This window comes from Ursus maritimus, unplaced genomic scaffold, assembly GCF_017311325.1.
Source record: "Ursus maritimus isolate PB19 unplaced genomic scaffold, ASM1731132v1 scaffold_3, whole genome shotgun sequence".
Taxonomy (NCBI): Eukaryota; Metazoa; Chordata; class Mammalia; order Carnivora; family Ursidae; genus Ursus; species Ursus maritimus.
Genome location: NW_024425563.1, coordinates 54885773 through 54901220, shown reverse-complemented (window position 1 = coordinate 54901220; position 15448 = coordinate 54885773). Strand labels below are relative to the sequence as shown.

The window sequence follows — 15448 nt, the reverse complement described above, 5'->3', positions numbered from 1 at the left end:
GATGTGGCAAATCCACCTCCCTGAGGGGGGAGAGAACAAGTTTCTTTCTATAATTATAGGGGTTGAGATCACATACATATTGATTTTTTTAAATATTTTATTTATTTGAGAGAGCGAGCATGCAATGAGTTGGGGGGAGGGCAGAGGGAGAGGGAGAAGCAGCCTCCCTGCTGAGTGGGGAGCCTGACACGGGGCTCAATCCCAGGACCCTGGGATCATGACCTGAGCCAAAGCCAGATGCTTAACTGACTGAGCCACCCAGGTGCCCCAACACATGTATTGACTTAATAGGGCAAGGAAACTTATGACTATTCATAAGAGAAGATGGAGCATGATTCTGAGCAAACATATATGTAACATACATCCCATGTTCACTTTGGGGTGATACTTCGGAATAAGGCAAAATTCAGTTCTTTGACATCAAGCGGTTATATTAGGACAAGGAGAAGGAGTTATGGTTATGCTCTGAGAGCTGGTATAAGGGGTTTTGGGCTCATTATCCTAGGTAAGGAATGCAGGGTCTTACTTGTTCATAAGCTGGAACCTTATCAGTTGACCTTGAGTCCAGGCTTCTACAGAGACATCTAGTGGATTTTTACTGGGGTCTGAGAGGCACAATAGCTGACTAGGGGGAAGCAGTTCTCTGAAACCCAAGCTCTAAATTTTCTGCCAGTTTCAACCTCATTAACCCTATGGGGCACAGTTTCAATTCAGATCACCAAACAACAAGCTATACAGGCCCTTGTTCTCATCATGTTTCTTTGCCCTGGCATCTATTACTGAATATAGTACTCAGTCCTGACCATTCTAGTAAGCCTGACTAGAGAATCCAGGCAGGTGTGGAGCTCATCAATAACCTTACTTGGGTAGGGAACCAAGCAGCAGTCTTACCCAGCTATTGTCAGCCAGTGGCACACCTCCCCATCCCTATCCTCAGACCTCAAACAGTTGCCTTGCCCTAAAATAGACCATAATAGTAGACCCCACCTGCCCAAGGACATTACCAGTTGACATACCCACAGACCCAAACTGAGCTTACTGGTGAAGAACTGTCTCTGCCAAAGCAAACCAGTGAAGTCTGAGGGAGGAGGATCATTACTCACATGTGCAGATACCAACATAAGCAGTCAAGGCTCACAAAAAATCCAAGTAAATGTGGTACTACCAAAGGAAACTTATAAAGCTCCAATAATTGTCTCTGTAAAGAAATGGAGATCTATGAAGTGCCAGACAGAGAATTTGGAATAATCCTTTTATGGAAGGTTAGTGAACTACAAGAAAACACAGACAACTTCAAGAAATTTGGGAAACAATGCATGAACAAAATGAGAAGGTCAGTAAGGAAATAACCATCAAAAACAAAAAACAAATCCTAGAACTAAAAAACACGATAACTGCACTGAAAAATTCAATAGAGAGTTTCAAAAGTAGACTCCAATTGCAGAAGAAAGAATAAGTGACCTGAAGAATAGGATATTGGAAATTACCCAGAGGTGCAAAAAGAATGACAAAAAAAAATGAAGAAAGCCAGTAAGAGTTATGGGACACAATGAAAAGAAACAATGTTCACATTATGGGAATTCTAGAAAGAGAAGAGAAAGTGAAGAGGATAGAACATATATTTAAAAAAATAAGGGCTGAAAATATTCCAAACTTGGAGAAAAAAGTGGACATCCAGATTCATGAGGCCCAAAGACCCCAAATTTGTGGAACACAAATAGGGATAAACTGAAGTATATGGTAAGTAAACTCTCAGAAGTCAAAAAACAAAGAGTTTTAAGAACAGCAAGAGAAGAGAGAAGGTCCATACAAGAGAACCCCCATAAGACTATCAGTGGATTTTTCAAGAGAAACTTTTCAAGCCAGAAGAGAATGGGACAACATATTCAAAATATTGAAAAAAAATAGCTGTCAACCAGGAATTCTATACTTGGTAAAGGTGTCATTCAGAAACAAAGGAGAGATAAAGATGTTTCTGAACAGACAAAAGCTGAGGGAGCTCATTACTACCAGACTTGCCTTACAAGAAATGCTTAAGGGAATTCTTTGGGAGTAAAAGAACACTAATTGACAACATAAAAACATTAAAAGGTAATAACACCGCACTGGTAGTGGTAAATATATAGTGAAAGTTTGATTGTGCAATATGTTAATAATGACATATAACTCACAACTCTAGTTTAAAAGTTAAAGAAAAAAAGAACATAGTAAAAATAACAAAAGCTACAATAATCTGTTGTAAGTTACACAATATGTTTAAATAACATAAATTGTAACAGCAGTAATCTAAAATTGGGGGGAAGAGAAAAAAGTGTTAATTTTACGAAATCTATTGAAGTTGTTATTGGTTTAAAATAGGATGTTAGAAGTTTAAGGTATTTTACGTAAGCCTCATAGTAACTGCAAGGGAAAATCCTATAGTAATTGCACAAAAGAACACAATAAAGGAGTCAAAGCTTACTGATATCCAAAGTCATCAAAACACAGAAAAAGACAGCAGGATAAGAAACAAGGAGCAGTGGATCTACAAAACAACCAGAAAACAATCAACAAAATGGCAGTAGTATGCCTTATCAATAATTACTTTAAACATGGATGAAATGTGTGAAGGAGATTAAGAGATACAGACTTCCAGTTTTAAAATAAAAAAGTCATGGTGATGAAAAGCACACCATAGGGGATATAGTCAATAATATTGTAATACACTTATTGTGATGAACATTTCCTAATGTATGTAATTGTTGAACCACTGTTTTACACTTGAAACTAATTAATCTATGTCAATTATACTTCAATTAAATTTTTTATTTTAAAAATTAAACATAATGAATTAAATTAATTAAAATACATAGAATGGCTAAATGAAAAAAAGAAGAAGAAGAAAGATGCAACAAATATTCTGCCTAAAAGAGACTCAGTTTAGCTTTAAAGACACACAGAGACTGAGAGTGAAATAATGGAAAGAAATATTTTAAGCAAATGGTAACCATAAAAAAGCAGGAGTAATTATATCAGACAAAATAGACTTTAAACTGAAAATTGCAAAAGGAGGCAAAGAAGGTCACTATATAATGATAAGGCAGTCAGTACATCAAGAGGATAAAATAATTATACTTATGTGTCCATCATTAGATTACCTAAATATATAAAGCAAAAACTAACAGAGCTAAAAGGAGAAATAAATGGTAATTCAGTAATAGTTGAAGACTTTAAATACCCCACTCTTAACAATAGATCATGCAGATAGAATCAGTAGAGAAAGAGCTGACTTGAACAATGCTATAGACCAAATGGATGTAACAGATGTATATAGAACATTCTATCCAACAACAGAATACACATTCTTCTCAAGTGCACATGGAACATTTTCCAGGATAGACCGTACGTTAGACCACATATAAGTCAGCAAATTCAAGATTAAAATCATACCAGGTATCTTCTTTGACCACAATGGCATGAAACTAGAAATTAATAACAAGAGGCAACCTGGGAAATTCATGAACACATCAAAATTAAACAACGCTGTCCTGAGCAGTGAGTGGATGGAAGAAGAAATTAATGGGGGAAATAAAAAGTTTTCTTCAGGGGCGCCTGGGTAGCGCAGTCGTTAAAGCGTCTGCCTTCGGCTCAGGGCGTGATCCCGGCGTACCGGGATCGAGTCCCACATCGGGCTCCTCTGCTAGGAGCCTGCTTCTTTCTCTCCCACTCCCCCTGCTGTGTTCCCTCTCTCGCTGGCTGTCTCTCTGTCACATAAATAAATAAAATCTTTAAAAAAAAAAAAAAAAGTTTTCTTCAGACAAATGAAAATGGAAACACGACATATCAGGCTTTGCAGGATGCAGCACAAGCAGTTCTAAAGGAAATTTATAGTAATAAACTTCTACATTAAGAAGCAAGAAAGATACCAAATAAACAACCTAACTCTATACCTTAAGGAACTAGAAAAAGCACAAACTTAGCCCAAAATCAGGAGAATGAATGAAAGAAATAATAAAGATTGGAGAAGAAATAAATGAAATAGAGAACAGAAGAAAAAAAAGGAAGAAAAGATTAACCAAAGAGTTGCGTCTTTGAAAAGATAAACACATAGCTAGACCAAGGAAAAAAGAGAAAAGACCCAAATCGACAAAATCGTAAGTGCAAAAGGAGACGTTAAAACTGAAATCACAGGGGTGCCTGGGTGGCTCGGTTGGTTAAGCATCCACCTTCAGCTCAGGTCATGATCCCAGGGTACTGGGATCAAGCTCCACATCAGGCTCCCTGCTCAGTGGGTAGCCTGCTTCTCCCTCTCCTTCTGCCTGCTGCTCCCCCTGCTTGTACTCTCTCTCTGTCAAATAAATAACTAAAATCTTTTTCTTTTAAAGATCTAATCAGTGAATTCAGTAAAGTTGACAGATACAAAATTAACATACAAAAATCGGTAACATATTCTATACACTAACAATGAATTTTCTGAAAAAGAAATCAATCCCACTTATAATAGTGTAAAAATAATAAAATACCATATATAGATTCAATGCAATCCCTATCAAGATTCCAATGGCATTTTTTTTTTTTTTAGATTTATTTATTTATTTATTTATTTGACAGAGAGAGACAGCCAGCGAGAGAAGGAACACAAGCAGGGGGAGTGGGAGAGGAAGAAGCAGGCTCCTAGCAGAGAAGCTTGATCCCAGAACTCCAGGATCACGCCCTGAGCCGAAGGCAGACGCCTAGCGACTGTGCCACCCAGGCGCCCCCAATGGCATTTTTTACAGAGATAGAAAAAACACTCCTAAAATGTATATAGAACCACAAAAGACCCAAAACAGTCAAAGAAATCCTGAGAAAGAACAAAACAGGAAGCACCCCACTTCCTGATTTCAAGCTATACTATAAAGCTATGGTCATCAAAACAGTATGGTAATGGCGCACGCACACACACACGCACACACACACAGAGACAGAAAAATAGTACGATGCGACAGAATGCAGAGCCCAGAAATAAGCCCAAGCATATACAATCAACTAATATTTGAGATGGAAGCCAAGAATACTCAGTGAAGAAAGGACAGTCTCTTCAACAAAATGGTGCTGTGCTAATGGGATATTCACACAGAAAATAATAAAACTAAACCCATATCTTTTACTAGTTACAAAAATTAACTTGAAATGGATTAAAGACTTAAGTGTTAGTCCTGAAACTATGAAACCCTTAGAAGAAGACATAGAAATAAACTTCTTAACATGGTCCTAGTAATGATTACTTGGATATGATATCTAAAGCACAAGCAACAAAATAAAAAGTAAGTGGGACTGTGTCAAGCTAAAAAGATTCTGCACAGCAGAAGAAACCATCAACAAAGTGAAAAAACAACATATGGAATGGGAAAAAAATATTTGCAAATCATATATCTGATAAGGGATTAATATCCAAAATATATAAAGAACTTCTACAACTCAATAGAAAAAAACACAACCCAATTTTTAAAAATGATCCCAATGAATAGGTATTTTCTAAAGAAGGTATACATAAGACTAACAGGTGCATGAAATGATGCTCAAGATCACTAATCATGAGGGAAATGCAAATTAACACCACAATGAGATACCACCTCAGGTCAGTTGGATGGCCATCATAAAAAAGATAAGAGAGGACAAATGTTGGCATGGGCATGGAGAAAACAGAAACCTTATGCACTGTTGGTAGAATTGTATACTGGTGCGGCCACGATGGAAAACAATATGGAGAATCCTCAAAAAATTAAATTGAGAACTATCCTATGATCTACCATTTCCACTTCTGAGAATATACCTAAGGAAATGAAAACACTAATGGAAAGGAATCTGCACCATCATGTTTGTAGCAGCATTATTTATTATAGCCAAGACATAGAAACTACGCAAGTGTTCATTGTGGATGAATGGATAAAGAAACTGTGGTATATATATATATGATGTAATATTATTTGGCCATAAAAAAGAGGATATCCTACCATTTACAACAACATGGGTGGACTTTCAAGGTGTTATGCTAAATGAGTGAAATAAGTCAAAGAAAGACAAATACTGTATGATTTCACTTATATGTGGAATCTAAAAAACAAAACAAAACAAAACAAAAAAGACAAACTCAGAAGGAGAGTTCATACTTGTTATCAGAGGCAGATTGGAGGTAGGTGGCCAAAGGTACAAATAGAAGATAAATAAGTAGTGGGAATGTAATGTATAACATGATGACTATAGCTAACACTGCTGTATGCTATACTGGAAAATAGTATGAAAGTTAATCCTAAGAATTCTTATCACAAGGAGAATTCTTTCTTCTTTTTCTTTTACCTAGGTGAGAAGGATGTTGGTTGAACCTATTGTAATTATTTCATAGTACACATAAGTCAAACCATTATGCTAATCACCTTAAACAAATACAGTGCTCTATGTCAATTATTTCTCAATGAGACTGGGAAAAAAGAAAAAAAATCTCTTAGACTTTTCTTTGTATGTTGACTTCCTAAATGGGTTAATTGTCTCATCTAATATTGGCAACTTTCCATGTCTCTGTTTTGTGTTGCTTTATGAGAGAATTTGTCAACTTTATCTTTTAAAACAGTCTATTCTATGTTTTGTTTGCTGTTTCTTCTTCGTTTAATAGCACCCGCTTTTCATTTTCTAGTTGTACTATTTTATGTCTTTGAGGGTAATCCTAATTTTGGTAATTGTAGTGTCTTGCCTGAATTTTCTCTGGTTTTCTGAGTTCCCTTTTGTTTGTTTGTATGTTAGTTTTGTTATCTTTTATGCTAGAAATTTTCCTCAAATAGTCCTTCATATTTGATCAAAGGGCACTGAAAAGATAAGTGGGAGCTCGGTATGTTGAGTGGGGCTTTTTGAGTGGTACATTCACTATGGGAAGACTAAGGAAAAAACCTGACTGTTGGTCTGAGTGACTCACAAGTGTCATTCTCTCTAGGTATCCTCTCTTTGGTCCATTTGTTTCTCCAGGAAAAGAGAAAAGTCAGCTTGCTTTTTGTAGCTTCCTCTCTGCAGACACTTACACTTACATTTTAATTTTCCCCTCTATAGAACGTCTCAACGTTTGTTATATTTTCAAATTGGCAATCCATGTCTCCTTTACTATCTTTGTCCTTCAAAAATATATACATATGGAGAAATAGTGAGCTGTGACTTGAAGGATGTTTATCCTTCAATCAGTCTTACAAGTATAGATTGATGACGGAGAAAAGAGGAGGAGAGAGAAACTTTCCGAAGAGAGGGAAAGGAGATGGAAAATTGGTTACTATGATGCATGTGATTGGATGACAACTTTGTTCAGTCATCTACCTCCATATTTTCCTGAGTATTGTTTGTTTTCTAAGTTAATACATAGGATTAATCATACTAAATAGATGGAGCTCCTTGATAAAACAGTTATGACTCTTTGAGTCAATTTATTCCAATATATAATATCCCAAATATATACATCACATGGTATTTCACTCATATGAAAGATAGTGAATTGGTAATATGTAACATCTTTATGAAAATTATAATGTAAGTGTTGGTATTATTGGGAAGGAAAAGAATTCAAGATATCTCTCCTGATAATGTATTAGAGATTCTTAATTTTATTGAAGAATAAAATAAACTGTACATAGTAAACAAAATTTTCACTTAATTTCACTGGTGGGCTAATTCAGATGTGAGTGGCTTTCCAATTGTTCTTAGAAAGACTACCATGGAAGTCACTTACATGTACATTTATGAGTTTAAAGTATTGAACTTTTATGCTTTTATATCAGTAGTGGAGTTACATAAAACTTTTCATTCACTTATGAGTTTCAAATAAGTATTTTTTGTTTTATAACTTCAACAACTTCTTGTTTAAATTTTTTAATGTAGAACTAATATGTGGTCACTTTAAAAATATGAGAAATTTGCAAACATAAAAAAATGGAAAGAACTCAGTTTTGTCACACTTAAGGATAGCAATTTTAGTATTTAGTTCAGTTATTTATCCTAAACATGCAACAGAGACCTTACCACTTTTTAAATTTGCTATTGTGTGCAGTTTCCACATCTTATTAAATAGTCTTTGGAAATTTGAATGTTAATAATGGCACATTGATCTTGTAGCCTACATTAATTTTTTAATTTTATTTAACAAAGCCCAGTAGCATCTATTAGTCATTTTCTCTCAAATCCAGCACTGAGGGGAAAGGGGTTAGGGTGACCTGAGAAGGCTGAAAAGGTAAATGGTGAAGTGTCTGAGTGGGGCCAGCAGGGGTTGCTGTCATGGATGGGGCTGCCACATTCCTGGTGTCTCTGACCTTGGACTCCCTTAACATTATAGTCTGGATTCTATTAAAGGAATTTTGTGTTTTTCCTTTGCAAGAGTTACCCCCTACCATGACAAATATTTTAAAATGTTTTTTTTTTAAGTTGGAAAAGCAACTTTTTCTCAAAAGAAATTTATAGTTCAAATTTACACCAAGTTCTCACTAACTGGAGCAAGCCAGGTTTTCACTAAAGCTTCGACTTTCCTCTGTAAAACATTAGTCACTCCCTTGGAGGAAGCACTTTTTTATAGGCAGTGGGATAAAACAGCCACAGATGTGCATGTAATATGATGGGCTTTAGAATGTACCTGCAAAGCATTTTTTTTTTTTAATTTAGAGGGAAAAAAATATGAAAAAAACTGAATTGGGATGCTAAAATAACAGTGATTCACTATTAAGGAAATGATGTTTTTGATCCATTCAAATAGTATTTTCTTTTCCCCTTTTCTTTATTCTTGGGAAGTTCTTGAGGATGTGCCAAGTCATTTTCATTGCACAATTTTTAAAGGTATTCAGCATTCCCATGTGTGACTGGTTGCCTTTTTACTGTGCAGGACTGTAGTGACGCCTGTGGCCAAAGAGTTTGATCCAGACATGGTCCTAGTCTCCGCTGGATTTGATGCATTAGAAGGCCATGCCCCTCCTCTGGGGGGGTACAAAGTGACAGCAAAATGTGAGTATATCTTAGAAATTTATGAAATGCTAAGACGTAATAACATCATTTAGGTCTTTAAAATAAACAGCACCTTTTACATGTGTCTAGTAAACTTAGGTAAGACTTTTGAAACTAATTCAGATCGTGTTTATTGCTTTGTCAGATTCATCTCTCTGTAGATATTTGCCCTTAAGAAAAACAAAGTTAAATTGTTTCCCTTGGTAGACTTGATGGGGCATTTTGGAACCTTTATGTTTTTCAGGAGTCCCGTTTTGCTCTTTAAAGGCAGAAGTGATAGGACTTCTGTTTAAAATATGTTGAATGACTTCAGAATCACAAGTCTAGAAAAGCTCCTGGGCTTTTAGAAAACAGAATGGAAGTCACTGTTTTTATTCCATTGTACATAATGGTTAAAAAAATAGCTCTTTCCTAATAATGCTATGGTCTTCTAGGTTTGAATACAAAAGTGTAGTTCCCCTTGCTCAGAGGCTCTGTATGTGCCTATGGACAAAGCTCAGGTTCTCTACTGGTTTTCTATTGTGTTGCAAAGGTTAACTTTTCGGCTGTGTTCCTTAGCAACTAGACACCAGATGAACAAATAAATTTTGTGTTATACTGCACTTGAATAATGTGACCTAATGGAATCTAGCTAGAAAGAGGCTTTCTTCAAGAATAATTCCCATACTCTCTGAGTGTGAAAATAAAGCATATGTATAGTCCATGCATTCAAATGTATGCTGGTACTCTGGATATATATAAAAAAGAAGGAAAAAATCAGAATTGCACAAAGGATCCACTATTGTGTATTTCAGTGGGGGTTGGAAACAAATCAAAACAACCCAAATAGTTTTAAGTGAGAGAGATGAGTTTAGAGCAAGTGTGTTTTATTAATTTGAAAAGAACCAAAGAACCAGCATCATGCCAACCTTTGTTTTTAGTTGGCTTCTCATGTGAGAGAGTTTTCTGCACTCTAATTGTTCCAGTAACATTGTTAGGTAGTAACTATTTTTAACTTCTGTTATTTACCCAGGGTTTTTGGTGCCTTGTTGTCTATTGAAAACATATTGAAAGAGGCAACTCCACAAACACAAACAAAACATAATAATTCACAAGATTGTAAAATTGAATAGAGAGGTGTTTGGTTTTATCAGATGTCTTTATGATCCCTTTTCTTTCTTCATGGAATTCCACTCAAATGGAAGTCAATGTTCTCACTGCAGATAAACCTCATTAGCAAGTCATCAAGACTGGTGAAGAGTTTAGTCTAAATAATGGGGGAAAAAAAAAAAGACCTTGTACTCCAAGTTGATATACACCCAAACAATGGAAAACACATGGAGCAAAGACAGAAATCTAGAAAAGGTGTTCTTTGCCACTAAATACAAGAATCTCCCTCGGGAAGGAGGAATGTCTGTATTTGGGTCTTTCTTCCTGGCAAGAGGGCAAGTTGTAATGAGTCCTTTTCTCAGAACTAGCTGGAAGGGACTAATCTTTTTGTCTGCTTGTTTATTTCTTTTTTGCCAAGTGGAGTTCAAATATCAAATGTCATCTTGGAAGGTAGAGTAGAAAGTAGTAGTATGGTGGTTTCTTTTAGTCATAGAACTAAGATACATGGTTTCTACTCCTTTTAGCTTCAATGCAATGCACCAAGACCTTTGTTATTTTGTGTTTCTTTATCCATTTGGAGGGAAGCTCTTCATTGTTCAGGATAAGTTTGTTTATAATCTCTCCAACCCCTCACCCCCTCCTTATCTGTTTTGCCTTCTTGTGTCTTTTCTACTCAACAGACCATATTTTCCTAAGAAAAATAGGCAGACATAAATTTTAACTGATTTAATAATTGGCCCTCTCTTGAGTACTTTGCAGTTTAGGGAAAAGATATACAATGAGGAAAGGAAATCTTAGAACTCAAGAGGTTATAGTAGAGACTACCCAAAACAGTTCACATACTGCATAGATGAGAAAACTAATTTATTTTACCATCTGAAATAATTGGGGTTAAGATAAAAGGACTTATTTTGAATTTGTATTTAGATAAAATTGCATGAGGCTTTCACTGGATTTTTTCCACTAAAGAGAAAAATGTTTCATAAAATGCTTAAGAACAGAGTATTTGGATGCATACTGCAGAGGCTATTTTTGTGCCTTAGACCCTTAACTCCCCACATACAGTATGTGATAGACAATGAGTAGTCCTATGATACTTATCTTAAATGAAAAACCACAGAGCATCACATCTAGGCAACTATTTGTATATATCATCTCATGCAGGCCTGAGTTTGCCACCTATATTTTCTAGACATGCTGCCGTAACTGCGTAGAGGTTAGGATTACCAGAGAGCTACGTAGTTATTCCCCAAATTGCTCACCCCTCGGTCTCTTTGTTCTTTTTCTAACCACGTGGCAGATACATTTATGTTGCTTTGGCCTGAAAGTTCTCAACAGGCAATTAATTTTGGGTCTTCTCTGTCCTATGCCAGAAGTCATCCTCCATTTCAGAGGAGTCTCAAAATGAGGCTAGAAATGGGCTAACACCTACAGTAAAAAGTAGGTAGAAATTGCAGAAACAAATTCATAACCTGATGTTTTCCCATTTCACCTAAAGTCACCCTTGCTCCAAGTAGAATGTCCAAGGATTTTAGAGAGTGGTTTTAAAGATATTGTGTCAGAGATGCTTAAATTTTACTGTCTTAGCGCATTGAATAAATCTTTTAAAATAATTTTGTTTAATAGCCCTAAAAGTAAAAGATAAATTAAGTCAAAACAACTAGAGTTTTCATTCTCATTTGTATTTAGATATCAAATTAGTTATATGGTTTTTTTAAAGAACTGTTTGATGCTATGACAAAAATGTCAATGTAAACATAGAGGTGATTTAAATTAAAGTTGATTCTTGGCTAGTACTATTTTTCTTCCTCTCTTCTCTCATTTCTTTACATATTAAATATTCTCTACAACAAAAATATTCATATTTGTGCTGAAGTTTTAAATAAATTTTCTGAATTAGTTATTTAAAATCTATCCTGTTTTTTCAATTAACCACCAGGATTAAGGCCCACACTGAAAGGAGTAGGTATCTTTGGGTCCTACCCTAAGCACTCATCAAACTTAACCATGAAGTTATCAGTGTATCTTTTTAAAATACTCTCATTCAGATCTAAATATCTTCAGGTCACAGTTTAAGAAGGTTGGCATGACAATTAAGTGCCATGTTCCAACAATAAAATTAAACAAAATTGATTTCATCATATTGTGGCATCCCCTGGGTTTACAGTGTTGTCAACATTTAAAAAAAGTTTCTTCAGTTCACATTAATTTGCAGAAAATATATGTTTTCTTCATATTCAACACATCTATATGTTCTCTCCATTCATTAGCTTCACACAGTAAGCTGTACATTTCTTTTATCGTGTGAATAAAAATTTTCCTTTCTTTGGAATAATTCAGAAGTCATTGTGGGATGATAGCCATGTCTGATTTTTAAAAATACAGTTTTTTTTCAAACAGAGAGTATTTTTGTAGTGTTTGAGACAGTAACTGTTTCCCTCAGCAAATAAATAAATGTTATTTTGACAAGTAAAGAACAACCATTAATTGGTGGGAAAAAATCAAGTAACATATCTTAGTCTTGAATTACCATCTTCTTTTTGATAAAATGTTTTATCCTTTTTAGTGATCCTCTTATTCCTTTTATCCCACTGTGAATGTCTGCCTGACAGGGAGAGAGCACTGTTGTGAGGCAGATACCTGTATAAATGAATTCGCTTCGAGTTTTTCCTGAGGAAGTACAAAAATTGCTTGATTAGTCAGTCCTCCAAAAATAAGTCTCTAAGAAGTTGAGTGTTAAACCTGTCAACAGATAAGTGCCAACAAATAAACTTGTTAAGTATATGAGGTTATGTTGGTCTACTTCATCAGCTTGTGATGGATGTATATGCTCGTCCCCCTGCGTATACACAGTATATGGCTCAAAATGCCTCTGTCTGCACATTTTATTTGTCCACAGAGTTGAAGGCAGGCAGACCTGGAATTAATTACATTTTGGTGAAGTTGACTTTTTTTTCTTTTTCTCTCACTGATGATCCTAGCCCTTAATATGTCTGTGGCTATCCTCTGTCTCTAATTTTCTCCCCTAGCAAAAGCTTGATCACATTCACTTGTATGTTTTATTTATTACCTAATTATATACTTTTTTAAAGTGTATTTCAGCTAATGTGATAGTTCTGTTTGGCAGTTGCATCTTTTATTTATCTCTAATTGTGGAATCAATGCTTTATCTTCTTATGATAGAATTTCAGGCCATAGCAAACAGGCATGAAGAAAAGGAGTGTCTGGAAGACATTTGCCAAATGCCATTTCATGAAGGATCGACCTTAAGCTTGAACTGTTTCAGTTCTTTTAGATTAGGATGGAAACTGGGGGAATATTATGCACAATTGATTACCCAAAGTATCCTCCCATCCAGCTACCATCAGATTAACCTCTCTTATACATTTCTGTGCTGTGTCCTCAGAAGCTGGACCACTGCCTGACACATTTTCTAAATAACTTCTTTTTTTTTTAAATGAATAGAGCTAAATGAACACATTGTCTTTTAAGCAAGTCAGATGCTTTCTTCCAGTATATTTGATGCTACTTGAATTGGATTTCATGATTATTAATTTTTTTGTAATTACTATAGCCCCATCACCACCACTTCTTTGCAAGGCTTAGACAGCATATTCATATCTCCTATAATATTTTAACTAACACAAACCTGTGTTTCTAACAATAGTCACTTGTGCAACATTTTTCCCTTTAATAGAAATAGTATTGAAAAGAATATAAATATTAAAGGGGGAGAAGTCATGGTTTCCTTGGACAAAAACACTGCGTTCCCACTGTTAATACCTACTAGAATCTAGATGGTAAGATAACTCATTTCATTTCTGTTCAGAAAAGCAGGAGAGTGGGAGAGTAAGTCCTTTAAATAATAAACTTGAAATAAAGATGAAAAATTAGAGGAGAGTACAGAACAGCTCATTTTGAGACAAAGTCTCAACTTTGTCCCTCACTAATTTTGTAATCAAATTAGTTTCCTAATCAGAAAAAAAATTGTGGGAGAGTAGAGAGATAAAAATTATACCTGCAACATAAGGAATAAGTGATTAGGCATTGTGAGTTAAAAGTTTTGGATTTTATTGTTGGTATCATTTCAACAATTCCAAACATTCAACAAAGGTCTTAGAAGATGTTTTGAACAGGAAGCCAAATTGTGGTTGTCAGTGGCTGGGGGAAGGGGAAAATGAGAAGTTGTTTATTGGGTAAAGAGTTTCAGTTCTGCAAGGTGAGAAACTTCTGGAGATGGGCTGCATAAGAATGTGCATAGAGGGGCGCCTGGGTGGCCCAGTCCTTAAGCGTCTGCCTTGGGCTCAAGGCTCACTGATCTCATTGCTCTGGGATTGAGCCCCACATCAGGCTCCTCCGCTGGGAGCCTGCTTCTTCCTCTCCCACTCCGCCTGCTTGTGTTCCCTCTCTCGCTGGCTGTCTCTCTCTGTCAAATAAATAAATAAAATCTTTAAAAAAAAAAAAAAAGAATGTGCATAGAGTTAACACCACTGAACTGTATACTTAAAAATAGTCAAGATGGCAAGTTTTATGTTACGTGTATTTTATTAAAGACAAATGTTTAAAAAAAAAGGTGATGTTTTGAACACAAAATATACAACACAAATACTGTAACTTTTTGGAAAATGTTTGAGATTCTTATTTGAACAAAATGGAAGGAGGATAAACAGAAGTCCTAGGAAGCTGTGCAAAATTCTAGGTAAATAGTAGTGGATGGTCCCTTCACTTAAAAGTCAGGTTAGTAAGAGAAGTCCCAACATCTTATTTCCATATCCATATACATTCCTTTATTGTAGTAAATCTGGGGGTAATTAGAATAAATGGCAATGCTTTTAAAAGAAAATAACACATTATTATTTTGTGATGAGGAACACTCAGGTTCTACCTGCCTAAAAGCTGTGCAGTTTGTTTTGGTATATTGAGGTGTGCTTGCATTGTGACATTATTAATACGCTGATCCAGAATAAGTTATCCAGTGATGCATTTTTAGCAATTGAACTATCTGAAATACAGTTGAAAGTCAGAAAATAAACAGCACTTCTGAAATGCAAAAATAGTTGCAGAAAGCCCATTTATAAATATATAGACCCAACTTCGTATTCTTACTAAGATTGTGCTTAATTTTTTGCATACATAACTATGATTGTCTGGTTTTATAACCTGCAGCAGATTTAAGGAACTGTTTGGTAGTGGAGGTAGATGAATGGATGGTAGGCATATTTCTGTCTCTGAAGTTCTTAAATTTGGGTCCACAGACATCCCAGGAGTCCGTGGATAGAATGTATGGGGCTCATGAGATTGGATGAAAAAAATTACATTGCTATTTTTTAGTAAAACAATTACTTGCCCCTTATTAGCTGTATGAATTTAAGAA

General features: G+C 35.4%; 1 protein-coding gene across 1 annotated transcript in view; it reads left to right on the top strand.

Moving 5' to 3' along the window:
• The window catches only part of HDAC9 (histone deacetylase 9), a 684034-nt gene that overhangs the window by 535499 nt on the left and 133087 nt on the right, over nt 1–15448 (top strand). The window contains exon 22 of the mRNA XM_040644215.1: nt 8867–8985. Coding sequence (XP_040500149.1) covers nt 8867–8985 — 119 coding nt within the window. The remainder of the gene's footprint in view (nt 1–8866; nt 8986–15448) is intronic.